This window comes from Ochotona curzoniae, unplaced genomic scaffold (genome assembly GCF_017591425.1).
Source record: "Ochotona curzoniae isolate NIBS_2020 unplaced genomic scaffold, NIBS_Ocur_1.0 contig_2723, whole genome shotgun sequence".
Classification (NCBI taxonomy): domain Eukaryota; kingdom Metazoa; phylum Chordata; class Mammalia; order Lagomorpha; family Ochotonidae; genus Ochotona; species Ochotona curzoniae.
In genome coordinates this window covers 25,841,844-25,867,811 of record NW_024465573.1, presented here as the reverse complement: position 1 = coordinate 25,867,811, position 25,968 = coordinate 25,841,844, and the positions used below count along the sequence as shown (strand labels likewise).

At 42.6% G+C, this 25,968-nt stretch overlaps 1 protein-coding gene across 1 annotated transcript in view; it reads left to right on the top strand.

Annotated features, from left to right (window-relative positions):
* Positions 1-25,968, top strand: part of AMOTL1 (angiomotin like 1) — a 100,317-nt gene that overhangs the window by 42,493 nt on the left and 31,856 nt on the right. The window contains exons 4-6 of the mRNA XM_040977126.1: positions 10,737-11,028; positions 16,507-16,651; positions 17,754-17,843. Of these exons, the coding sequence (XP_040833060.1) occupies positions 10,737-11,028; positions 16,507-16,651; positions 17,754-17,843 (527 nt within the window). The remainder of the gene's footprint in view (positions 1-10,736; positions 11,029-16,506; positions 16,652-17,753; positions 17,844-25,968) is intronic.

Below are 25,968 nucleotides of genomic sequence, written 5' to 3'. Positions count from 1 at the left end.
TGTTGTCAAGACCTCATTCCTTTTCACCTGCAGGTAGGAAGGTCTGAAGAGACAGCTGTTAGAACTTATGGGAAAATAAAGAACTTAGATGACTCACTTTCATTCTTGCTTTGCCATAGCTTAGAAATCCTCTTACCTACTCTGATGAGCAAGGGTGCAGACAGGTGATTATAAAGCACTTTAGCTTCTCTCTGGAAATCTCCTTAGTGAGGCCACTAGTTAAGGCCTGGTGGACTTGCGTCTCCCTGGCTCTTGTCATCAGTGAGCCAGTGTGGCTGGTAGAGATGAAAGTGCCAGGGCACCTGGACCCTCGGGGGCCATGAGTAAAGCTCTGGTTTCCTTTCTTGCTCCGTTTTGCTTTTCTCTAAACCTGGAAGTGGAAAGGATAGGAGTGAGGATAAGATGGGAATTAGGTTGTCATGGTGGAGAATCATGACCTTTGCCCTTAAGGCAAGGGGTGTTGACTCTGGTTCCCCTGTGGCAGCAGTGCACTCCGTAAAGCCGCGACTGGGCGGGTGCGATCTGCACTGTCAGAAGAAATGAATGCACAAAGGGATTCAGTGAGAGACCTGGTTTTCATCAAAGCACATTGGAGTCAAGATGCATGTTTATACAAAAACTTGAGAGTAGGAATGCTAAAAATTTATCGTATTTTTCCATTTACACACACTAACATTTTCCTGTGCAAATTAATTACTTCACACCATAATCATACATTATGTACAGTTTTGTATCTACTGTTTTAGATAGCAGTGTATCATAATCCTTCTCCCGTGATCCTTCATTTTCATAATCCTGTTTTATTGCTATGTAATGTTTCATAATATCTAACTCATACAATTTTTTTTTCTATACATATGTAATGAACATTTTCAGGTATATCAAAATTCCATACCTTGGCTTACTTCTTTAGGAATCATTATTTAGCATTGAAATTATTGGCTCAGGCCCGGCACGATAGTGTAGAGGTTAAAATCCTTGTCTTGAACACACCAGGATCCCATGTAGGTGCCAATTCTAATCCCGGCAGCCCTGCTTCCCATCCAGCTCCCTGCCTGTAGCCTGGAAAAGCAGTGGAGGACGGCTCAAAGCCTTGGGACCCTGCATCCGTGTGGGAGACCCGGAGGAAGTTCCTGGCTCCTGGCTTCAGATTGGCTCAGCTCGAGCTGTTGCGGCCACTTAGGGAGTAAACTGTTGGACAGATCTTCCTGTCTGTCTCTCCTCCTCTCTGTATATAGACCTTTCCAATAAAAATAAATAAATCTTTTTAAAAAAATTATTGGCTCAATTATAGCAAATAATTAATGACTTTTGATTATGGGTAACTTTGGGAAAATGTTATCGTGACTTACTGCACTTTGGTCAACGTTAGTCATTACAAATACAAAACCTGTTGATCTAACAAGCAAATAGCGTTGTTTCGATGTTTTAATTAGCAGTCTACCCAGCTCAGGTAACAGTGGAGCAGTGGTAGTAGTGGTGATGGTAGCAGTAGGACTGAAACTTCACCAAGTGCTTACTTTGTGCTGGGCAGTTTGTATGGGTTACTCTTAATCCTCACAATGATTTTTACTGGGAGACACTATTAATACATCCGTTTTTACACTTGATAAAGCCTTAGGCCTACATGGAGAAGCTGCAGTAGCTCACTCGCGACCACTAGTCTGGCAGTGCAGGAGCCTGAGTGGGACCTGGGGTCTCCTTACTGCACACTGTACCCCTCAGGACTGCATGCTGCAGTGGGGGCAGAGGTGTCAGCTTTTCTTTGGGGGACCAATCTGGTGAGCTTCTAATAAGATTTCTAGAACACTGTGTTTTGAATGGAATGGCCAAACTGTGCTCTGTCCACCTGTTTTTCTTTTTTGAGAGGACCAGAATACTTATTAAATATTCTGTAGTGTAGCAGGGAATCTGTCCAAATGCGCATCTTGGTCTTCAGATAGTGGGAGGACTGTAAGAGCAAGCTCCACCTTGCTGACAGCTGCAGGGTGTGAACATTAACCTGTCTTTGGTTTGCTTTCATTGGGAGGCAGAGCTGGAAAGAGTGGTCTGCATTTTCTATAGATATTTTTAGCAGAATATTTCAGCTTTAAAAGACAATAAACATTGACTCAAGTGTAATTTTTATGTGGTAGTATCAGTTTGTGAAATGACTAAGCATGGCTCTTTGTGATGCAAAGAATGCATCAGGCTACACATCCCCTCTGTACCCTGTTTTTTTGCCCTTGATCTTGGCTCAGTCCTATCCCTTCAGCACAGGGGATTTGGTTTGCTAGATTCCTGGAAGCGGAGACAGGAGTGGTAACTGGTGAATATTTTATTCATCTATGTATTATTTATTTGGTCTTTACTATGTAGATAGATACTTTATTTAAAAGCATGAGGTCATGGTGATTGGTCCAACCCTTTTGGCCTAGGCTCTTATAAAACATCCTGCATGATGATATCAGAGGTGCTGTGGATTTTCTTCCACAGAGCAGGGTTTTCGTCTCTCGACACAGACCAGTCATCACCGCTTTCTTTCTTCTCATTGATACGGGGCCCTTGTGGTGTCCTGTGTTAATGGAGAGAAGCATGCCTATGATATAACAAACTCCCAGAGTCATTATCCTCCTTAAATAATGCACTGAGCATTTCCCCCAAGGAAACCTGATTTTGTCTTAGTTAGAGTCAAAGGTACTTGATGTTCCCTGGGAACATGTGCATGACAGGGCAAGGAAGAAAGGAGGCAAGCGGGGTCCAGCCCAGACGCATATGTGTGCATGGCAAATCGAAGCTGAAGTGTGTCCTCCAGGAAACTGCGTGAGCCCAGCAGGGCAGCCAGAGTGCAGTTTTGAATATGAACGAGCCTGAAGAGGGATGCTGAGTGTTAAGTCCTATGGGCTCCCTGTTGGGAACAAGTTGTGCAAGTATTACAACAAAGAGGCCTGGTGCTTCTGCCATATTTTGAGTTAGAAACTGCTGGAAGAGTAAGGGGCATTTGGGGAGTGTGTATCTCCAAAGTGAATTATGAGTTGCAGTTCATACAGTTGTGAAATAAATTGCTGTGTGACACTAAAGAGTAAGCCAGAACCAGGGCTGATAGATTGAAAAATCATGCACTATCCCTTAATGAAAATGAGGCCATGCAGCCCTGTAGAAATTCTCCTGGCTACACATGTCTTTTGAGTTCCTGCATCAGAGCTGGCAAATTTTGTACACTGCTTAAGCTGAACTACGGCTGGCTGAGCCAAACAAAATGTCCTGTATGTCCCAACAAACAGCTCTGCTGCATGGGAATTTCAGGAAGGTAGGGTCAAGTCCAGGTTACTTTCTCAGCAAAGCTAATGCAATTCCAGCTGTAATGCTTTAAATGAGAGGCTTTGCTAAATAGGAGGATTATCTCTGTCTGCCCTGCATAGCAGTGATTTTGATGTTAGTTTACCCAAGTTCCGAATCCTCGGAATCCTCGTTTGAGCATTTATGAGTTTGTAGTGTCTGCATGACCAAAAGGCCACAGCTAGGGAGTAGTTTGGATTTGGCAGAGAAGGCTCCCAGGCGTTTGAGTTGGGATTCTCCCACCTTGCAGCAGGCTGCACAGGCCTCAGAAACTGTGTTGTTATCTGCAAACTGGTACAACAAATGGTTCCTAAGACGTAACTAAGACGTAAAAGAAGATCCGTTGTAGAACATTCAGAAACACCGATAACTGCCACCCTATCCCAGTCCACCAGAGAAAGAAACCTTGAATCCCATAATCCAGAGATACCATTGTGAAACATTCTATTCTGTGTTGCTTAGAGGACCAAATACAGAAGAAAATACTTAGAGTTGCAAGTTCCCTAGAAATATGAAATATTTTTACTGAATGGGAACTACTCAAGCTTCAAGCTTTTCAGAGTCAAGAAGGCTTGTATTATTATTCCATCTATTTTTAAATTTCATTTTTGATTATTTTGATTATTTTTAAAAGATGCTGATTTTTTTGCTTATCTGTATTTTCTAGTTTGCTTTTTATTTTTTTATTTTTTAATTGGAAGGACAAACAAAGAGAAAGATCTTCCATCCTCTGGTTCACTCCCCAAGTGATCACAATGGCCAGAGCTAAGCCAATCCAAAGCCAGGAGCCAGGAACTTCTTCCAGATCTCCCACACAGGTGCAGGGTCCCAAGGCTTTAGGCCATCCTCCACTGCCTTCCCAGGCCACAAACAGGGAGCTGAAAGGGAAGTGGAGCAGCCAGGATATGAACTGACGCCCATATGGGATCCTGGTGTGTGCAAGGCAAAGACTTTAGTTACTAGGCTGCCGCGTTGGGCCCTCTACTTTGCTTTTTAAGTTTTGTTTTGTTTTAAGCAAATTTTAGAGAAAGGAGGAAAGATGTAGAGAGAAGGTCTTCCATTTGATGGTCCACTCCCCAAATGGCTGTGAAGAGCAGAACTGAGCTAACTTGAACCCAGGAGCTGGGAGCCTCCTCCAGGTCTCCTGCATGGGTGTAGAGTTCCAAAATCCTGAGCCATTCTCTGCTGCTTCCCCAGGCCATAAGTAGGAAACTGGATTGAAAATGGAGCAGCCAGGACATGAACAAACTCCTATATAGGATGCCAGTGCTATAGGTTACAGAGCTGACTACCATGCCAGACCCTATGTTTCCTTCCTTTTTAAAAATTATTTTTTCCATGTTACAGATCTGTAGGATTTCTCCCTTTTCTGCTCTTTTCTCTCTCCCGGTATTCCCCTCTCACCATTTCCTGCATATTAGTATAGTCCTTTAGCAATAGTTACAAGTTTATGTTTTGATATATAGGCATTATTTAGATACTGATTTTTTTTAACCATACATGTTTATCATAGGAAATGTGTAAAGAGCAGAGAAGTGTGAAAAATAGAGGGAAAAAAATCCTCAGTAGTTCCCATCATCTGATTAATCTGGTTTACATTTTGTAATAGTCCCTCCCAGTCTTTTTCGTATGCATTGATTTTTATACTGGCACAATCCTAATATACATACTATCTTGAGAAGTTGTTGAAAATTTTTGCTTGTTTAACTGACTTGTTAACACCAATGGAAAATAGTTTTAATTTTTATTTCTCTGTTACTAAGTTTGTGTTGGACAGGTGGATCAGCCACTTTTATCTTCTCTCTCTCCCTTTTAAAGATTGATTTATTTATAAGAAAGACAGAGTTGGGAGATCTACAGTGAGAGATAGATTCATCGCTGGTTTATTTGCCCAGCTGGTTCCAATAGCCAGGGCTGGGCTAGAACAAAGCCAGGAGCTTTTTCCAGGTCTCCCTTGTGGCTAACCAGGTGTCCAATGACTTGGGGCATTTTCCACTGCTTTCCCAGACCAATAACTGGAAACCGGATAGGAAGTGGAGACTAATGACTTCCTCTTCCTTAGCCAAATGATGTAACCAGTCTGATTTAGGGCTGCATTTTGTGACTTCAGGTACATGAGAAGCTGAGTTGTTGTATTGGCAACTTGACAATTCCACAGTTTGTTTGTAGAAACCGGAATGTAAGTAAGTGCCAGACATCTCTTCCTTCATAACGCAGTGTTAGAGGATTGTTCATTCCGCAAAGATGCACCAAGCAGGTAGGGTCTAGCCTGCTCTTGGACTTCAAGTACTGAAGTATTTAACAAGCATTTCTTGGTGGCCAATTCAGCATCAGGCACAATGATTTGTCCTTAGAATTTTTTTAAAAGATTTATTTTATTTTTATTGGAAAGGTGGATATACAGAGAGGAGAGACAGAGAGGAAAATCTTCCATCCGATGATTCACTCCCCAAGTGAGCGCAATGGCCGATACTATGCCGATCCAAAGCCAGGAGCCTCTTCCGGGTCTCCCACATGGGTGCAGAGTCCCAAAGCTTTGGGTCGTCCTCGACTGCTTTCCCAGGCCACAGGCAAGGAACTGGATGGGAAGTGGGGCTGCTGGGATTAGAACCAGTGCCCATATGGGATCCTGGGACGTGCAAGGCGAGGATCTTAACCACTGCGCCATTGTACCGGGCCCTATCCTTAGAATTTTTGCCTGCTAAATAACTAGGGATAAAAGACACAGGTATGGAAACATTGATTAATATATTTAAATGCGAATGGAAGAGAGAAAATTCTATCTAATAAGGCCTGTCGTGACAGGTTGTCAGGAAGGGCAAAATTGTACATTTGGAAGGAACACATGGGTGCAGATCCTGGTAGTCACACTGTTCACAACAGGGTCACGCTCATTGGTAAGGATGCCAGCCTCAGGGCAGTTTTGTCTCTTACACATGGTGTTTTCCATCCTTTGGTCTCTTATTTTCACACCTAACTGTGGTTGGTCTGTCAGTCTTACTCAGTGAATTGAAATCACTGATCAGTTTCATCTCCCAGTGTTCAACTGATCCCTAGAGCAAGGAGTAGAGCCCAATGTCTGACCTCCTGGACTCGTGTTTTCTTAAGAAAATGGGGGGTGGGAATACCTTTGCTGTGAGCATCATGCAAGGTGATGAAATGTAGTCCTGCAGATGACACACCTCTCAGCCGATGTTAGTTGAATGCTGTCTGTCGACAAGACATGCACCTGTAAGAAGATCAAGTTGAGTGTAGGTTGTGATCCAAGAAGGCAAACCAGAGATAGGTTGTTAACCTTCATACTTCCCTCAGGGCTGTTTCAGCCTTCTGAAAGTTGTGTTGTTTCTGTGCTAAATTGTATCTTGGGCCACAGGTAGGTGTTAAGGACCAAGGAGCAGAAGACTAAAGATTACTTTCCTTCCCTCCCTGCTCTCACCAGTCCAGGGAAGTGTAGTGATCAGCAGACACTCTGGAATCAGAACATCTGAGCTTGAATCTCTTTTGTATTCTGGTCCCCTCTGTTGTATCTGTTCCTAAACTTTACATCATACCATCCTGGGCCTCACTTTTTTTTTTTGGTCTGAATAGACTGACGATGGTAGCTGTTTTACAAAGGTCAATGCAAACAGTGCATGAGGTAGTGGGTACTATGGTAGTTGGAATGTAGAAAATGCTTGGGACTTGTCAGCCTCCGTATATTTATCATGATTGCTCCGAGCTGGGCTCTGTGTTAGTGGTTGTAGGATACAGTGATTTTATTTGAGAGATGGAAACAAGCAGGAAAGAGAGAGAGAATATGCGTTCCCATCTGCTGTATCTCTCCCTGAGTCCCTACAGTAACAGCCAGTTCAGCCAATTCTGGGCTGGGGCTGAAGCAAATAGCCAGGAACTCGGTGCAGGTCTCCCATGTGAGAGGCAGGAACCTTATTAGTGAGCCATCACTGCTGCCTCATGGGAACTGCATTAGTAGGAAACAGAAGCCAGAGCCAGGGATCTGATTCAGGCACTCTTCTATAGAACATGAGCATTTTCATCACAAGGCCATCTTCCACATAATATAAACATGGTGGTAACCGCCACCATTTGTCCAGTGCTTCCTATGTGCCAAGCTTATATATGTGCCTCAGATACTTTTTACAGCTGACATACAGTTTAATAGAGTGGCTATCTAAATTCCTAATAGTAGAAATAGATTCACAAACACACCATTATCTTCACAAGTAGTTTCCCCATTTTTTTTTTAAACAAGGCATTTATTTTGAGAGTTACAGAGGGAGAGGGTATAATGGGCAGAGATCCTCCACCCACTGGTTCATTCTCCACATGGCTGCAACAGCGAACACTAGGCCAGGCTAAAGGCAAGAGAGGCGTTTGCATTTCCCCCTGGGTGACAGGAGCCCAAACGCTTAGGCCATCCTCTGCTGCTTTTCCTAGCATATTAGCAGGGAGTTGAATTGGAAGTGGAGCAGTCAGGACATGGACCAATGCCCATAAGAGATTCTGGTGTCGCAGGTAGCAGTGTCATCTAGTATACCACAACGCTGGTCCTTCCATCAATGTTTTTTTGCTCTTTGAGTGTCCGTTACTAAAATGTGCTAGTCCTGATAGTGGTCCATCAGTGGCATTGAGGGTAGACTGATGTTTAGCATAGGTATGATTTTCTCTTCCAATAGGCTTTCTCCTCATTCATGCTAAGTCCACGACTCCCCTGCCTACACCAATTTCTGGGTAATGTAATGGGGTGTTCATCAGATGCACAGATGTGCAGCTAGGCTACTGCTGAGGCCCATGCTCTGTATTTGGCAGGAGACTGCTGTAGGCACCCGTCCCTTCAGCTTGACAGGTAGGCTTCTTCTCGCTCATTGTTGATAATGGAGACTGACATTAAGGAATCAGTCATCTGACTTCTGCCTCTTGTCTTGTTAAGTAACAGAAAAAATAGTAAGTGAGAAGAGAAGCCCAGAGTTAGCCATAAATGACTTCAAAATCTGAGAATTAAATAAAAAGAAAAGTATGAAAGTCCCACCCTGAGTGTCCCTGGGTTGGGCTAGGGAGTGGGTGGGAGCACAGCTGACCCCTTCCATTTCCAAGGAAACCCGACCTGCCCTTGGGTGGATTGTGTAGAGACTGCTCAGGAGAGAGAGAGGTCTGCTTGTGAATTGGGGGAATTTGCAGCACTTTGGCTCTGTCCATGAAAAAACCATGTTCGCTTTAGTTAACCTGCTGGAAGCTGCACTCAGTAACTGATCTCTTGTCTTTGGGCTCATGCCTGAAAGGAGTGTCAGTGACCTGGGGTGAAAGCAGGGTGTTGTGAATGGAGACAGGGTATTTAATTCTTATTGTGGGAATTGAACCTCCTTTTACATTCAGGAAAGCACAAATATTCATACACCCTTGAGTGTGGAAGGGGCATGAACTCATCAAAGTGCAGAGATGTTTTGAGTCTGAAGAGTTAGCCAAGTTTTTGTATGATTGGTGTACGGAAAGAGAAGGACTGGATGATTTTTTATGATTTTTTTATGCCTTCCCACTAACAAGCTTCCTTGAAGTCCACTTAATCAATAAATAACTGCATCGAGCACGATGCATCACCATCTTGCCAAAGGAACTCAAATCCACTTATCTGAGCATGAAACGGAGACGGGGGGGGGGGGTGATCCTAGATTGAAGACATCAGGAAATCCACTTAGAAAATACCTCCTGACCCAGGTGAAGTGTTACATTATCTGTTACGAAAATAAGAACCAAAGGTCATGACTCTGTTAGGATCTGCTGACTTCTGAGGTTGTCTTTATTGAGGTCTGCCTATCCATGTAGAGAGGCTGAAGTGACCCTTGTCAAAGTTTTTTCATAAACATTTAGCTACTGGGAGTTGGCATTCATAGGTATTATGGCTATGACCTGCTTATGAGATGAAAAGTATGGAGGTTAACAGCATCCCAAAATATTCTTTAAGAGAGCCAGAACAAATGAGTGTTGTTCTGGAATCATTGTAGATGGATAAACACAAGTTAGAGATGGTGGTTCATGGAATTTTTATTGAACAGAAGCAACTGGATCTGCAAGGCTAGCCCCTAAACACAGAGCATTGTGTTTGGGTATCATTGGTGATTCTTACCATGGTATCTGTAGTTCCCGGAATGAGACCTAAAAGTTGAGAAAGTCCCTCTGCAGCTGGGGATATCTGTGATTGGAAAACTAGACATCAAGACTACACCTGTTTATACCATCAAGGCAATATTGGGAGCTTTTGGCTGAGGTTGAAACAAAAGACAGTGACTCTAGGAAACAGGAATGGAATGGTGAGGTCAGCGGAATAGTGAGGAAGGAATTATTAGGAAGTGGGATCAGGACTTGGAAACTTCCAATATCAAATACAGGTGCTAATATCAGGAATTTGAGGCAGCAAGAGAAAACTGCACATGTTCTTTATGACATGGTCAACATTCGATTATTGCTAAAACCTCTCCCACTCAAAACAAGGCACAAAATAGTTCCTCCCCTAGATTTGACTGTTTTATTCTGTGATAACCTTTCTCATCCTCATAGCACTCAAAATCAAGGAATACATGTAGTTTTCCTGCCTTTCTTTCTAGCCATCCATAACAAAGACAAAACAAATAGCAAAATACCCGATTATTTTGCTTCTGCGTTGACTCTGGGCCCCGGTTCTCCCCTAGACCACCCTTTTGCCTTCCCTCTGAACTCTGGACTTCTGATCTTGTCCCTGTGCACTGTATTCATTGCAGTACTTGGAGGAAAGATCCCTCCCTGGCATGTGTACCCTCTGCAGAGAAGTCTGGCCTTGGTTCACAGGGCCTCCTGCCCATCTCTAGCCTTATCTCACCCTGCTGATGGCTGGATGTGCTTTGCCCCGGCTTGCTTTCTTCCACGTACTGATGCCAGTGCTAATTCCTGCTGTATCTCCCCATGTACTACACTAGTTCATTGATACCCCTTTCCTTTCCTTCTCTACCTGCTTTGTCCAAAGCACAGGTTTCTGCTTGTTTGCCATTCAGACTTAAGCTCAAGGCTCCTTCCCTGACGTATCTCTCAGAGCTGGCCCTTCTCACATCATTCCATTTTATTCCTTGGAGAGTACTCACAGATTTTTGAATTTTGGCTTTGTTGATTGGTTAATGGCCTGCTTGTCTCCATGCACTATTTTAGAGTGGAAGCTTCAAGAGAGTAGTGGGGACTGTATCCTCAGGAGCTGGAACACTGCTGATCCAGAGGCAAACACGGTGAATACTTGTGGGATGAGGGACTTAGTCTGCTGTGTGCACCTAGCATTGGGAAGTGTTCTGATGACCCCATACAGTGGAAGCTTTCCACGGTGCATACAGAGTTTGGTCTTCCTTCCTTCTCTGTCACTCACTTCTCATGGGAGCTGACTACTGGCCTTCTGTTCTTTGCAGCCGCCCCTGCCAACTTCCCTTCCCATCGACAGTGCAACAGCACAGCCCAATGTCCTCCCAGACTTCCTCCGTCAGTGGGCCACTGCACTCTGTCTCCTTGCCACTTCCACTTCCAATGACCCTGGCACTGCCACAGCCCCCACCTGCCGCTTCTCCCAGCCAGCAGCTTGGTCCAGACGCCTTCGCGATTGTGGAGCGAGCTCAACAAATGGTGGAGATCCTCACCGAGGAGAACCGGGTGCTTCACCAGGAGCTTCAGGGTTACTATGACAATGCTGACAAACTCCACAAGGTAAGTGACTTTGGGGGGTAGTGGTGGGGATGGGGGTGTGGGAGTGAGAATGGTCTCTACTCATGATGGAGGTAGGGAACACTAACATGTTGACTCCCTTGCCAATGTTTATGTCAGGTGCTGGTAAAGGTTTTACGGAAACAGCAGAAAGAAGGAAAGTGAGTTGCGTATTCTGACACCTGCAAAGGATTGAAAAGGGTATAGCAGAGACATAGGTGTGTCTTAACCAGACATCGAAGTTAAGTAGAATTTCACTGGCTGAGCAGGGTGGGAGAGGGCACATGGTGATATAGACGGAATTAATTGAGCAGTTAATTTTTATTGAAAATCTCAGGAACTGTGTGATTGCTGTTTCGTTTAGTTGGTCTCTGTAAAAAGTATTATTGCCTCAACACTAAAGGATCAAGAGAAGGCACCCTTGTGTGCTTTCTGTATGCTCTGACATCTCAGCTGGGGAGATAGGAGTCCATTCCAGGTCGTTGTCATGGGACTACATCTTAAGGTCTCCATGCTGAGAGCCAAAGTAAATAGGAGAACGTCCTGCAAGAGTAAACTGTTGTCAGTGATTTCAGGATGACCCACACTTCAGCTTCTGATGCACTACGGCTTGTTGGAAGAGGTACATGGGGACAAAGTTAATGGGATGTTGCAGGGTAGAGAGCCACAGGGTACATGAGTTTTGCTTCTGGAAGCAAGGAAGCATGTATGCAGGCAATGGGAGAGCTCTTAAGAGTTTAAATGTCTGGACCCAGCACGGTAGTCTAGTAACCAAAGTCCTTGCCTTGCATGCGCCAGAATCCCGTATGGGCATTAGTTCATGTCCTGGCTGCTCCACTTCCCATCCAGCTCCCTACTTGTGACCTGGGAAGGTAGTGGAGGACGGCCCAAAATCTTGGGACCCTGCACTCATGTGGGAGATCTGGCAGAAGCTCTGGGCTCCTGGCTTGGAATTGGCTTAGCTCTAGCTGTTGCAGCCACTTGGGAAGTGATCAGCAGATGGAATTTGTTTTCGTGTCTCCTTCTCTCTGGGTATCTGCCTTTGTAAAAAAAAAAAAAAAAAGAAATAATAAAATAAATCTTTTTATTAAGTCTAAATGTCTGACTCTGTCCTCAGAAAGCAGAGGCTTTTATAAAAAGAAAATACAGGAATGCGAACTTGACTTGACTGCAGGAACATCACACCCTATAGGATTCCCAGCTGGCCTGCTGGTCACTGTGTTGTGCTGTTTTCGCAAGTAAAGCTGGCCAGAATTTCAGAGAAACAGGCTTCCTTTGCTTCCTGAGATCACTTGCAAAGAGCTGGGAACAGTGCAGTTGATGGTGTAGACTCTCCCAAATGGTCGGCCCTGGCGCATTCATGTACAGCTTCCCCTGCAGTCAAGTCCAGACTTGGCCTGGGGAGCTTTGGAAGCCTTTATCCGAGGGAAAAATAGAAGGCAGAAACAAAACAGGGGCTGCCTGAAGATTGAGGCTCTACTCCCACCTCCAGTTGAACCTTTAGAAGTTGGGAAACAGGTATGTGTCTCCTGGCCCTTGGCCTGTAAGTCACTGCACAGGCCCTGACTTGCCTCCAACACCTCCTAGGGCAGTCTGTTTCTTGCTGCAGTTTGAAAATGAGGCAGGGCAGACTCAGCAGTTTCTGGAAAACAAGTGCTTCTTTCTTCTCTCCTAATTCTGCTCACAGTAGACATGTCCAGAGCTATGCAGACCTACCTGAGGCCAGAGGTTGGTGCTGGCTCTTTTCACATGACTGTTTCTGAAGTCTCAGGGACAGAATGAAGACTGGGAGGTCTTCCTGTCATTATACACTGACATTTTTAGGCATATATATGTAATTGAACTTTAGCCATAATCTCTTTCTTGGTTTTGATGTATGGTTTTATTTTGAACAACAAAATCACTTACTTTCCCAGGACTTCATTTATACACACAGAAGATGATTCTTAAAATTCTTAAAATTTCTTAAACATTTCCAAAGGACTTTGATAAGTTCAGGGAAAGGAGACAAATGCCAAGCAGTCTCCTTTCGGGAATGGAAAGCTTTTTCAGCCCCTTGAATACTACTAGTGTTTGCATAAACACAGCATGTCATGAATCGTTCGTATGTCACACCAAAGAGGTTGAGAGAAGCTGGAGATTTGGGTGGATGCTTGCCGTGTGTACCACCAGTTCCATGACCTCAACACTGGGCCCAGGAGAACTGCTTGAATTTTGGGGTGTAAGCGTTCATACCTTGTGTTCCCAAGGTCCTCTCAATCTCACCTCTTCTTCACCCTTGGCCTCGCTGCTTGGTGTTTGGCCTTACTGCTGGGTTGAGGGTGATGGTTGTGACGACAGCTGCTCTCAGTGATGACGCTGCTAGTGACCTGGGGGAGGGGGATATGTCTGCCTGCTTTGGGTGGGCTCAGGCTACTACACTGCAGGACAAAACTACAGTGGGCCCAGAATCTCATCCCGTGTAAAAGCCTCACACCATCGGGAACACTCTGATCCATACAAAGATGTGTCGTAAGGGGAAAACTGAAAATGAGTGGATTTTTAATTACAAAGCTTAGTGTGCTCAAACTGCACCAGGAACACAGCTGAAAAGCGCAACAATGCAGGGTCTGCCGAAGCCCAGCATGAATCTGAAGGCCCTGTTTGCATAGAAGCTCAAGGTCACTGCTAATGTCAGAAGGATGCTTCAGGACCTCAAGAAAGAGCTGTTATTTTTGTCTTTTCTTTGGGTTACTAATTTTTCTTCTTTTTCCTCTCTGTTTCTGTGAAACTTAATTAATGGACAAAGTTTCCACCAGGATCAGACTATGGCCCGTCAAGAAGTACAGTCCCTGTGGCTTGCTTACTTGACTGGAAACGAAAGATACATTTTATAGATGAAAGTAACATAGGGTTATGTGTTTTGTTGTGTTTTTTTTTTTAAGTAGTTTTCATTTACTTGAAAGGCAGAGAAGAGAGAAAGATCTTCCATTCGTTGGTTGGTTCACCCCCAACATGGCCAAAACAACCAAAACTGGGCAGGCTTAAGATAAAAATGTGATACTCCATGGAGCATAGGGACCCAAGCTCTTAAACCATATCTGCTGCCTCCCAGTATGCATTAGCGTGGAGCTGTATCAGAAGCAGAGAAGTACAACCTGAACTGACACTCCAATATGGAATGCTGCTGGTTAGTCCCATTGCTTCACAGTACTCACCCACGGTAATATGTTTGGAAACAGAATTAAAAGCAAAGAATATCATTTGTGGTAGAACTCAGAATGCTGTTCATGATGCTGCCACGTTACCAGCAGTTCATATCTTTGGAAGAAGTGCAGAGGCCTTGGGGAAATGAAGAGATAATGGAAGAACCACTGCAATTTGAGGACATCTTGGGGAAATAACCTGGAACCAAGAGGCGCCTTGGTGTCGTAGACTGACTTGCCTATTTGCAGGCACACATCCTGTGAAAGCATGGACCATGATCTCTCTTTTGTGTTTTTGACTTCTTGGGTCCTAAGCTGTCACTGGCTTCTGTGTCTCTGTTATGCTCCTATCTCTCCCTCAGCATCAGTACTCCCTGTCCTTGGCCTTCTGGTCTTCAGTTGGTCTCCCTAAGTGGTCTTCACTTTATGACTGTTTCTGCTCTCTGTTCAGTAGAGGAAAAACAGTTATCTACTGACTTTCAGACCTGTGTTTTCACCTGCTAATGAGAACTCTTTTTCAAGATGTTTTACAGGTTTCTCAAGTGTGTTTCCAAAACCAGTCTGGTTCTAATTTTTTTTTTTTGATAAATCTAATTCTCTTAGAAGCATTACTCTTGGTTAGATCTTATTGAGCTTTCTGTGGATGTCTATGTTGTCTTATTTCTCTGCTCTATGGTCCAAACCTAGGCACCAAGATCTGTTGATTCTATGCTTCAGTATCTTTGTGATTTGGCTTTTTTTCCTGCTGCACACCCATGTCATCTCTCCACGAACTTGTTACAGTAGCCTCTTACCTCGACTTTTCTCCTGCTTTCTCGACCCAGTCCTGCCCTGTGACTCTCAAGCTTCTCTGAAAGGATGCCACCCTTCTGCTTACAGCCCTCCCTCCGCCAAACTTCCATCCCTATAATTTTCCCTTGCAACCCTTCTGTCACTACTGTCTCCTTGCTTGCATCCCTGGACTTCCTGTCTGCAAAGACACTCACCTGCCTTCTCAGCTCATGTCCTGTATTCTGCCTAGAATGTCAAACCCCAGTCACCTTTTTTTTTTCCTCCTGGAAAAATCTTGTTCAGCCTTCACAATTCATAAAAAGATGGCATCTTCTCCGGAAAAAATTTTTTTAAAGAACCATCTTCTCACTACTGAAAAGTAAATTTAGTTCACCGTCTTAGCCCTTATTATATTGTGTGTCTGGGTAAGGCCAACTTACAGTGAGCTCCTGAAGGCCAGACATTGTCTCATTGCTCTGTCCCTGGCACCCAGAAGAGTTTCTACACATTAGAAATGAACCCTGAATATTTGTTAGCATATGTATTACTTGTTGGAGTCTTGGCAAGGACTTTCCAGTCTGGGCAATTGGGGTTTACGAAAATGGATACCTGGCTGCTGATGACATTGCTGTGTTGTAGAAGCATTGAAAATATGGTTTGGGGCTCTTGATGCCCAGCTGGTTTGGGGAAGGAAGGGAGCATTAATTCTGCAGTCCTACAAGCATTGCCTCTAATTTCTTTCAGCAGCAGCTGATGGAGTTTCCATGTTTTCAGTCTCTCAGTAGCTTGCAACATGACCATAAAATAGGGTCTATCAATCTCCACCTCAAACACATTGTTGTATTAGACCCTTATCGTAATGATTTTGCTTGTTGTCATGAATTTATATGCATAAATTTATATACAGAAAATTAAGGCTCCCACAATTAGTTTTGATTTAGTGAAACACGTGTGTGTGTGGTTTTAATCCCAACACTATCAATGCCTGTATATACAGACATTTTTCAAGGGAATTTTGTTCACACTTAGGTATAAACCCATATATCTTTTACAAAGATAGTTTCATAGACAAGTGCATAATACTGACCAGTAAGCACCCTTTCTAGTGGATTTCACATTTTGTGCATGATAGGAAGGTCTCTGCACTTGAAATCTGGCAGTTGCAGTTCTTTAGCTTTTCTGTATTTTGATATTTTCCTTATGTTAACTGGGATGATAGTAACGGCATAAATTGCCATATGAAATGTAAGCGTTTTACGTAGTGTTTAGAGGTACCACTTGTTTGTATCGGGACAGAGGGATTTTTTTGTAATGTGATCTGGCCAAACTTGTGAGCAGGTTACATACAGGATCCGAACAGCCTTGAGAGGTAGATAGGGAATGAAATCAATTAGATGATCAGGTAGAAACTTGAGATGTGGAAAGGCTGCCACAATGACCCAGCCTTCTTACTTGCAATGTCAAGGAATCAATATTACTAATCCATCATCATGAATATCTCCTTAATAGCAATTTTCTGTTTTAGTTTGAAAAGGAACTTCAGAGGATTTCAGAAGCCTACGAGAGTCTGGTTAAGTCTACCACCAAACGAGAGTCACTGGACAAGGCAATGAGAAACAAACTGGAAGGCGAAATTAGAAGACTTCATGATTTCAACAGGGATCTACGAGGTGTGTCAAGTCCTATGTTGCCGCTACCCTAAACTACTGTACAGCCAGCAGCCTGACATCAGGGCCAGACTGCTTGGCTACAGGTTCTGTACTGCCTGTGTTAGACAATCTTGTAAATCCCAACCTTCTAAGAGGGGTGGTGCTCAAAGAGTAAAATTATTCTCTTCTGCCTTGGAAGTTGTAGCACTGAGCCTTAAAAGTAACCACTTGCATGTGCAAGTCTGTGAAAGGAAGGGAATCTGTGTGTAGCTCTTCCTGGCTTTGAAAGTACTGAGCAGTAACTCATGACTGTCAATAGGGATATTTGAAAACAATGTAGGATGCGCAGCCCTTACCACATCAGGCTCAGTCATCTGGTAGAATCTTTTGAAAGCTAGCATTTGCAGTTTCTTGATGTAGTATAGAAGAACTAGACGTGTTTGCCTTCTAGAAAAGAACAAGCCCCCGTTATGAAAAGAGTAGACATGTATTTACTCCCTGAAATGCAGGGCCACCTGCTGCAGGATCTTGACAACCTCTGCTTGCTTTCTGGTTACTACAAACTGTTTTGTGTTGGGTATCATATACATTCAATAAACACCACTTGACTTGAATTATTTAATTGAATTGTTGAAAACAGACCAAGAAGTTTGAGCAAGTATAAAGGTCCCAGTGTACAACTTTTATTCATTAGGTCAGTATGCCTTTTTAAAAATGTTTTATCAGATCTTATTTTATTAATTCTGATACAGATGACAGTTGCTAGTTAAGGTATAGGCCTGATGGTCCAGATTAGATTGAAACTGAGGTTGAAGCCGATAAAACTGCACCTCTTTGTAAGAATTTCCAATCACAGAAGGAGGAAGTTTTCTCATAACCTGTCCTTAGAAACCTATTGCTGGTGCATTCCCTGTGGCTTTAGTTGTACTGACACACAGCACAGCATCTGAAGAGTTTTCTTCTGATATTTTGGAACACAATTTGTTCCTCCACACAAGCTCTTCAGTGTTGGCTCCTGCTGGAGCATCTCTCCCTACCCAACTCTTGGTCCCCAAGTCTTTTCTCAGCTGGATGGTGACTTCATTCTGCATACAGTTCTTAATCATTTTCTCTTTGTTCATAGACCGACTGGAGACTGCCAACAGGCAACTTTCCAGCAGGGACTACGATGGGCATGAAGACAAAGCCGCAGAGGGGCATTATGCTTCCCAGAGTGAGTCTCTACATTCACTTATCCTAGAGTTGGTCTTTGTGAACACTGGGGGTCTGAGACAATCGTGTGAGCATCACACAGACTTTGTGCCTTTTATTTACTTTTTGTGTGTGTCTCCTTTATTTTTTTGCTTGTTAATTTAACATACAACTTAACTGGCCACAGAGGAGTCCTTCCAGAAAGGCTGGGTGTATATATTCCAGCAATGTTTTTTCTGGTCTTCTGACCTCCATTTCTTTCCCTGTATGGAAAAGCAAAAGTTCAGGATTTTCTGGCACTCACTACTTTCAAATAAGTCACAAACCCTTTTTCTCCAAGAAGGGGAAGGAAGCTACTGGTTGGATTTGGTTTTCTTGGCTGGTTTTATGCTTGCTTGGGCTGCAGAGTTCTAGACTGGCCAGCTTGCCAGTGTGTGTGTGCCATCTCATCGACCACACTGTGCATCTGCATGCATGAGGCTCATTTCCAGAAGCCACCAAGCCCATTTCAGTCGGGAATCGTGAACAGTGGCTTTGTAAGCCTCTGGATGTATGAGGAAGCTATTTTATTAACTTGTTCTGAGGCAAATAATAGAATTAAATGGGTTTTAGAAAGCTCTGATCAAACTTGGAATTTCTGCAAATGTATTGCATAAGCCACATATGTAAAAATCCAGCTATCTTCTTTTTTCTTAAGCTGCTTATAAAATAGGATTCATGCCTAAATGTGATAATTCTTAACAACGTTAGGAGCAAGCATTTTCAAAATAAAGACAATTCAAAACATTAAGTACTGACTTTGCTCTCTGTGTGTCCCTCTTGCACGGGTGGTATTCTGTTATGTGTGTTCCTCAGTGCAGCCCTACATTTTAAAAGCCAGGAAATGTTTGTTGCACTTTCTAATATCCAGTACCATTTTGTTGGATTTAACTTCTTGTTTCTCATAAGTTTACTCATAATTTCATTCCATTGTCAGTCCCAATTTTAGTGTTTAAAATTTTATTTTTGGCAAATAGACATAATCTTGCAATATGTAATATGTGATTGGCCTGACTTTCAGATTCACATAAAAAAATGTGGGAATACTCTGCATTGATTTTCTAATAAAATGCTTCTCATCTCACGGTGCAACAAACTTACCTTCTCATCTGCGCTTCCATTCTACAGCCGAGTCCTCCACCTGTGTGTGTAGAACTTTAGTGTCAAGTTTGTTTTGGAAGACCTCATGTGTAGGTAGAGTAGATGTTCTCATGGCAGCTGCATCAGCAGGTCACCTGTGCACACTGCGCTGAGGCCCTGCCTTTTGGTCAGAGGATCTGATTTGGCCACTTAGTTCAGGTCAGAGTGGAAAAAGTGATCCAACCTGATGCTGTTTGCTTTGGCCTCCCAGCACAGACCAATGCTGATGGAATAACAGCATTTGCTGTTGTGTGAGCCCAGAAGAATTCCCGAAGACCTTAACCCTCTGGCTCAAAGTGGAAACACTAATGATCAGGCCCAAAGGCCTATCCAGCCTTATAGGGGATGATTTGATCTATAACGTGTTTCTCTGTGCTCTAAAGGCATAAATAAGAGAGACCAGAGGCATTTTTCAAATGCTATATCCAGGTGTTGAAGTGTAATGTAATTCAATCCAGACATTTGAAGCAGCTTTAGTAGCCATGTTGTCTAATCAGCTTTCCCAAAACCAGTGTTTGCAAGAATTGTGCCTTCCTCACAGCTTTATGTTCATTTACATTCTTTTTTTTTCTCATCTGGTGTGAACTCAAGCTGTTATTTCAAACTTGAATTTCTTGGTGAGCTGTAGGAACTCTTAGTATAGTAGAGTAATTAGCATGTCCCTTACCATGTATACTGTTTATATTTTTCCAGTTATTTTAAGTAATTAATATGTTGTTTATCTTCAGAAGGTTTTAAAAAGTAGCATATTTATGCCTTCTAGGTTTTATGTCCTACTTAGAGATGCTTTGTACATGCCAAGATTATGATAATATTCATCAAAATTTTAGTAAGAGTAAGTTCACTGTTAACAAATGTTGTAGCTAGCTTTGGATTCAAAAACAGATTCATGAAGGACTGACTTAGAGGGAAAGAGACTAATTAGCAGGTGGCTGGTGTCCGGACAAGAGATACAGGTCCAAGCCTAAGATAGTAGAAGCAGTGATGAGGAGTAGAGGGCAGATGAGCAAGTCACAAATTAGCAAGACGTGGTGATCAGTTGCCCACTGGCAGAGAAAGAGGTAGAGAAAGGAAGTGGGAGAGAAAAATGTTGCTAGAGCAACCAGATGAGATGAGGTGTCACCCTTTACTAACAGAATGCAAGAGGAGCAGGTTGGGCTCAGATGACAAACCAGGTTGTGGGCATGTTTAGTCATCTCATGCTGTGGCCTGTACACAGTTCAGTGGGCAGATCTAACATTAGGCAGAGAGGTACTCAGAAGGCCTTGTAGCTGATATTCTGTAGGGGGCTGCTGTTTTGGCTGGGAAGTACAGATATTCATAGTTAACTAATGTGTTCCATTCCTTGTGTATTCTTCCAAAGTGCCTGGTATTGGAAGTAGGTGCAAACACCTAGTCAGAGGAGGCGTCTTTTTACATGAGTTTTAGGGACTTTTATTAGAAGAATTTTGGGGACTTGGTTGATATAAAAACAGAAGTAGTTGCATCTCTGAATAATAACAAGCGCTAGGGAGCTGTAGGCTAATGGTGAGATTTCTGACAACCACCTTGAGCAATGAAGAAGTCAGTGGGAAGGAGGAAGCAGAGAATTGTGGGCTCAGCTTGTGCTAGATGTTCTCATTAAAGCTAAAAATGTAGGTTTAAGAACACACAACAGCTCTCACTGCACAAATAAAGGCTCTGTCAGTTAATGAGGGTAAGACGTTCCTACCAGCTCATGTTTAATTTCTCTGTTTCCTAGGGTAGTTTTTTTCTTTTTTTTTTAAACTGAGTTCTGCTCTGAAGTTGGAGCCTGATGCAAACTTTGGTAGACTGCCTTGGAAGTGACCACTTGGCTCTAAAGGTTAAAACGGACATTGAACAGATCTATTGCGTTACTCTCAGTCACAACGTTTGTGATGAAAATCTTGGGTAATTAAGTGCTTAAGAATTTGACAACTTTGCTCCCGCTATCATTTTGTGATGTTCTGACATTCTCTTTGGAGAACTTCTGGTTTTTTTGTGTTTGTTTTTCCAAATGTTTTTACAACTTATGGAATAGTAATGTCAAAATCAAATTGCTCCTGAGAAACAGGACCTCTCTCCAATTCCTGTTGGTCTGCCTGTGTTAAACAAGGGCTTCTTTGTGCTTTAGCTTGACTGGGGTTCCTGTTTTTCCTTTGCTTGTAATATGTGTGTGCGTACACACACACACACACACACACACACACACACACACACACACACAAGCATTTGCATCAGAGGCAGGTAACTGTGTGCTAAAAGTGAAGCCCCAAAGAATGTCTCATTATTCTTAACTGTGTCTTCCCAGTCATTGAAAGTTTCTAAGTGTTTCTTTCTGAAAACTGATAATGCTGCTGAGTTCCTCCAAGCTTTAGGCCAATAAGCCAAAAATAACATATTAGGTGCGAGGAAGCAAGACTGGCAGAAATGTGATTTCACTTTATTGGATTTTAAAATAGATGTGTTGGGGGTTTGTTATGCTCTTGGATTGAGTGGGTCCTGATGAACTCTGGCATGCTTGTGTTATCCTAGGATATAACCAAGTCATGACTGAAGGATGCACAAGAGCTTACCTCTGTCCCTTTGGGATTTTCTACATATTCCAGGTTCACCTATTTGATCAGACTTCCATTTATGTGAAGCTGATTCTGGCTATTAAAACTATGTGGCCCTCAGCCACTTAAAATCTAAAAACAGTTTCTTGGACATTCAGTGATGAGCATAAACAGTAAGAATGACATGTACTTAATTTCCTTTAAAATTCTCTTGAACTTAAAACTTAGCAGATAGAAATCATGTAGGGGCAGCTGTTATGCAATTTGTGTATTAAATGACCGGATGCTCACTCCAGCCGATCTGTTGACCATATGAGATACCACAGATTAGCACTATAGGCAAAAGGAAAGGGGCTCTTCATGGTGAGCTTGCCTAAGTCACATCATTTTGATCCAGAAAATGGTTTTGACCTGAATCAACTGATTGTCCTTAAATGTGACCCTATTTTACTAGAGATATGCAATTCTAGAAATTACATTCTTGAACCAGCTGTTCATCCCAGTGATGGGAAAAGTGAAGATGACTTCAGAAAAGCCATCTTTTCTGTGGCAGTTCTTCCTTCTCCCTCACATCTGTTTCAACACTCACTTTCTGTGGAAGATTCTGCAAGATTTCATGGTGAGGGGCATGGGCTACTTTCAGTTGGAAAGCAGAGCATACGAGTGCTTCAACCCACTTGATCAACCTTGACAGGCAGCACTGAGAAGCTCCAAATATGGACGACAGCCAGAAGCATACATACACATCCTTGATTCCTCTAATGATTCAGAGCAGGGAAGTCCATGTTGAACAGTGGCACTGCCTAGGGAATACTGCCTGAAATGCATACTTCACTCTTTCCTATACTGTCCAACCTCTTGCACATTTTCCTTGGTAAGCACTCATCATGGCTATACTTAAGTAACTGGGTGACCATTTTCTATTTTCCCTTATTGAACTTTGTAAGGTCAAGACCTTGTCTGTCATGCTTCTGATTTGTTGCACTCATATTTATGATTTTGAAATTTTTTACATCAAAATAAACATCTTTTAACTCCATTTTTATGGACTTTTTGATGTCCCCTTCTGTTTCTACAATTCCTTCTATTTCTACAATTACACCTGGCACTCAGAGACAGTTGTGTTTTTCAGATGTCCACAGAAATGATCATGATCATTTATTCCAGTAGGCAGTTTGTAGTCTATTTACTGTGAACTATAACTGTGTTCCAGGTCGTGGGTCAGCAAACTCTTTAGTTAAGGACCAAAGGATAAATATTTCAGCCTTTGAGGGCTACACCCAGTTCCACCCCTGCAGCCCCAAAGCCACTGTAGACGATTCATAAACAAGTGGGTGTGACTGTGTTCCAAAACACCCTTGTTTACAAAAGCAAGCCTGGGCCGAATCTGTTCTGGAGGTTATAGTTTGCTGAATTCAGCCCTTGAAAGGGAAGAGGAAAAAGGAACCTTTGCAAAAGAACATATTAAAGGAAGATGCAACATTAAAAAATTTGAAACGTATTCTCTAGGTACTACGTTACGATTTTCTTGGTTTATAAATGAGGATAAGATTGTTATTTTCCTTCTTAATCTTTTATCAGTGTAGCATGGTTGTCATTTCAGAAAAACTGAGATGCATAGAACTGCATACACAAATCTTAGTTACCCAATGAGGATCCAAAATGAAGTAACTATGGAGATAGGTGTGACAGAACTAGCCCTGTGATTTGCTTTAGTTGTTTGTTAGCTGCTTGAGATTTAGAGGTGCTTCTCTCAGTGGTGCCCTAAGTTCCTGAACAACTTACAACTCTGCACCTGGGCGCTACCTTTGGAGAAAACCTTAAAAGTCATTGTCTGGGCACTAGCAGTGTACATTTCTTCTGAACCAGATCTCAGTAAGGAACCAGCTCATGGCTGGTGTGAATGCCACTGCCAAGAGACTTGATCTGTTAGCCTTGGGTGGAGTTGCAAGTTTGCCTCCCTGCTGTTTATCCCTCAAGTCCTGATTCAGTGTAGTCATGTAATAACTGTACAACTACCAACACTAATTGACAACTCTCTGTGAGCCAAGCACTATGCTGGCTTTTAGAGGCATATTGTCTTCAAACCCCAAGGTAAGTATTACAGATATTTGCAGATGAGAAAACTGAGGCACAGGAAGAGATGGTCATAGATGATTATGCACTTGTAGGTATAGACTATCAATTTTGAACCCAGATCATCCTAACCCTGAAGCCTAAATTCATGCTGAGTTGTCATGGGGAAGCCCCTCCTAGGGACCAGGAGCAGTGGAAAGAGGCAGAGATGGTGAAAGGTGGCAGAGATGGGCCCCAGGATGTCAGAGCTCATATGTGCAGCATTCATGTGGTTGAAACACCAAGTGAGGCTCCAGGCTCTACAGAAGGCTCCATGAATGTTTAGTGATAAAGCCATAAAGAAAACTGATACCTTTTTCTTGTTTATTTATTTCCTCTTTCAAAGGGATTTCTTCTTATTTCATTGCAAACTATCCCAACACTGTGACTTTATGGTAATGTTTTTAGATCTTCGCAAGTGGATTCTAACTGCTGGAATTAACATTCTGTGCATCTGACTTCTACATCTATCTTTGAGCCAGAACCAATCATAATAATAAAAAGGCTTTGTTAAATAATTCAGTATATCCTCTTCAGATCCTCCTCTCCAACCGCCCCAAGTTCTAAATTTTATTGAGATCAGAATGGTGCTTCAAGTCTGAAAACAAAAAATGGTTTTTTTTTTAATGTCTTTGAGATCAAAACAGCTTGTTCTCTGGATAATAAACAAAGCTAAGCAGAATACAATGAATAACTCTGTAGTGTGGTTTCTTACAATTAGTTTTTGAAACTATTTTTGATCCACAAATTATAGTGTGAGCCTGCAGCTGTATCTTAATGGAATCAGAGAACTTTGAAGGGGCAAAATGTTTGTCTTAAGTTTAGAAAGTTTGGTCCTAGACCATTAAAAATAAGCTTGCATCTGTTACTAATTTTCTTTTTGCTTACAAAGACTATGGTTTGTTGAAAGAAGAGGAGGGAAAAAAAAAAGGTCTTTTTAAAGCAAGGCACAAAACTGACAGTGGAAGGGAATGCAGAAGTTACAGGAAGGGAGAACATGTAATTGCAGATTACATGCAGTCCATTGCTGTCTCCTTGATCAGTCCTGGGGTTAATCATTTCCTGCCCCAGACAGAACCATTTCCCTATCTTACACTTCTATTGATCTTTGAGCCAGGCTTTGGTGTTAAGCCCTCTCTGCTGCTTGAAATAGCCATTTAAAGGCATGATTTTATAACAATGGCTTAATGCTTTCTTTAAAACAAACATACTTAAATGTACCTGTGTTGCTTTTCATTATGGTATAATTGCATATCTACACATTTGAAGTGCACATGGGGAGGCAGTACTTGTATGATAACGCAGTGGCCATGACAGAGATGGTAAGCTTTCATGGCTCTCTGCCCTCTAAGGAGCTGTCCCTCCCCAAGCCCAGATGCTGCATGCTTGTGTTTGTGCTGCTGTGTCTGGGTTGTATGATCATTTTCTACAAGAAGAGCCAAGTCATCTAGCAGGGTATCTCTTTGCCGTATCTAGAAACAGGAGTATCTGTTTCTCTTTTTATATTAAGGAAGCAAAGGGCAAAAAGAATTGGGTTGTGATTGAAAATTTAAATCTTTGGGCTTGGTTTGCAATTGATTCATGAATACACAATACATATAGCTGCACGAATGAAGCTTTAGCACCCCCGAGACCACCTGAACCCTCGGGTAGTACTTCACGCTGTATGAACTATGTATTTTCCTTTACATGGTTGTCTATCAGAAACTTTCACATTTTCGCTTCGAGGGAGGACTTGGTGGCTTCTTTTTGGTAGATTCTAAATGCCAACATTTTGAGATATTTGAATGCAAGCATTTTGACACTGCCACGGAGCCAGCTACTGAGTGACTAACACGTGCAGTCACATACACAGTGTGGATGCCCTGGACACAGGGATGATTCACACCATCCCCGAGGGAGAGAGTGTCAGATTTATTATCCCTTTCAGATCATGTGCAATTGAAAATGAGTGCCTTGTTTATGTCTGGAATTCTCCAACTGATATTTTCAGACCTCAGTTTACCATGAGTGATTTGAAACCGAGGAAAATCGCAGAATGCAAAACTATGAGTAAAGAGGAATATCTGTAAAGTCAAAACCCAATGCCTTTTTCATCCTGCGTGTGGCATTGTTCAACTGTTGTTTAATTCATTGTTCCGCCATCAGAGATGTAGAAATAATAAATTTTTATTCCAAGTAAAAAGTATAGTGGAAGACTGAACAGAACACTTGAAAGTCAAGCTGGGTGAAGGAGTAAAGACTCAGGCAAGCAAATTTGTTAGCCATGTATGTAAAAAAGAAACATATAAAAGA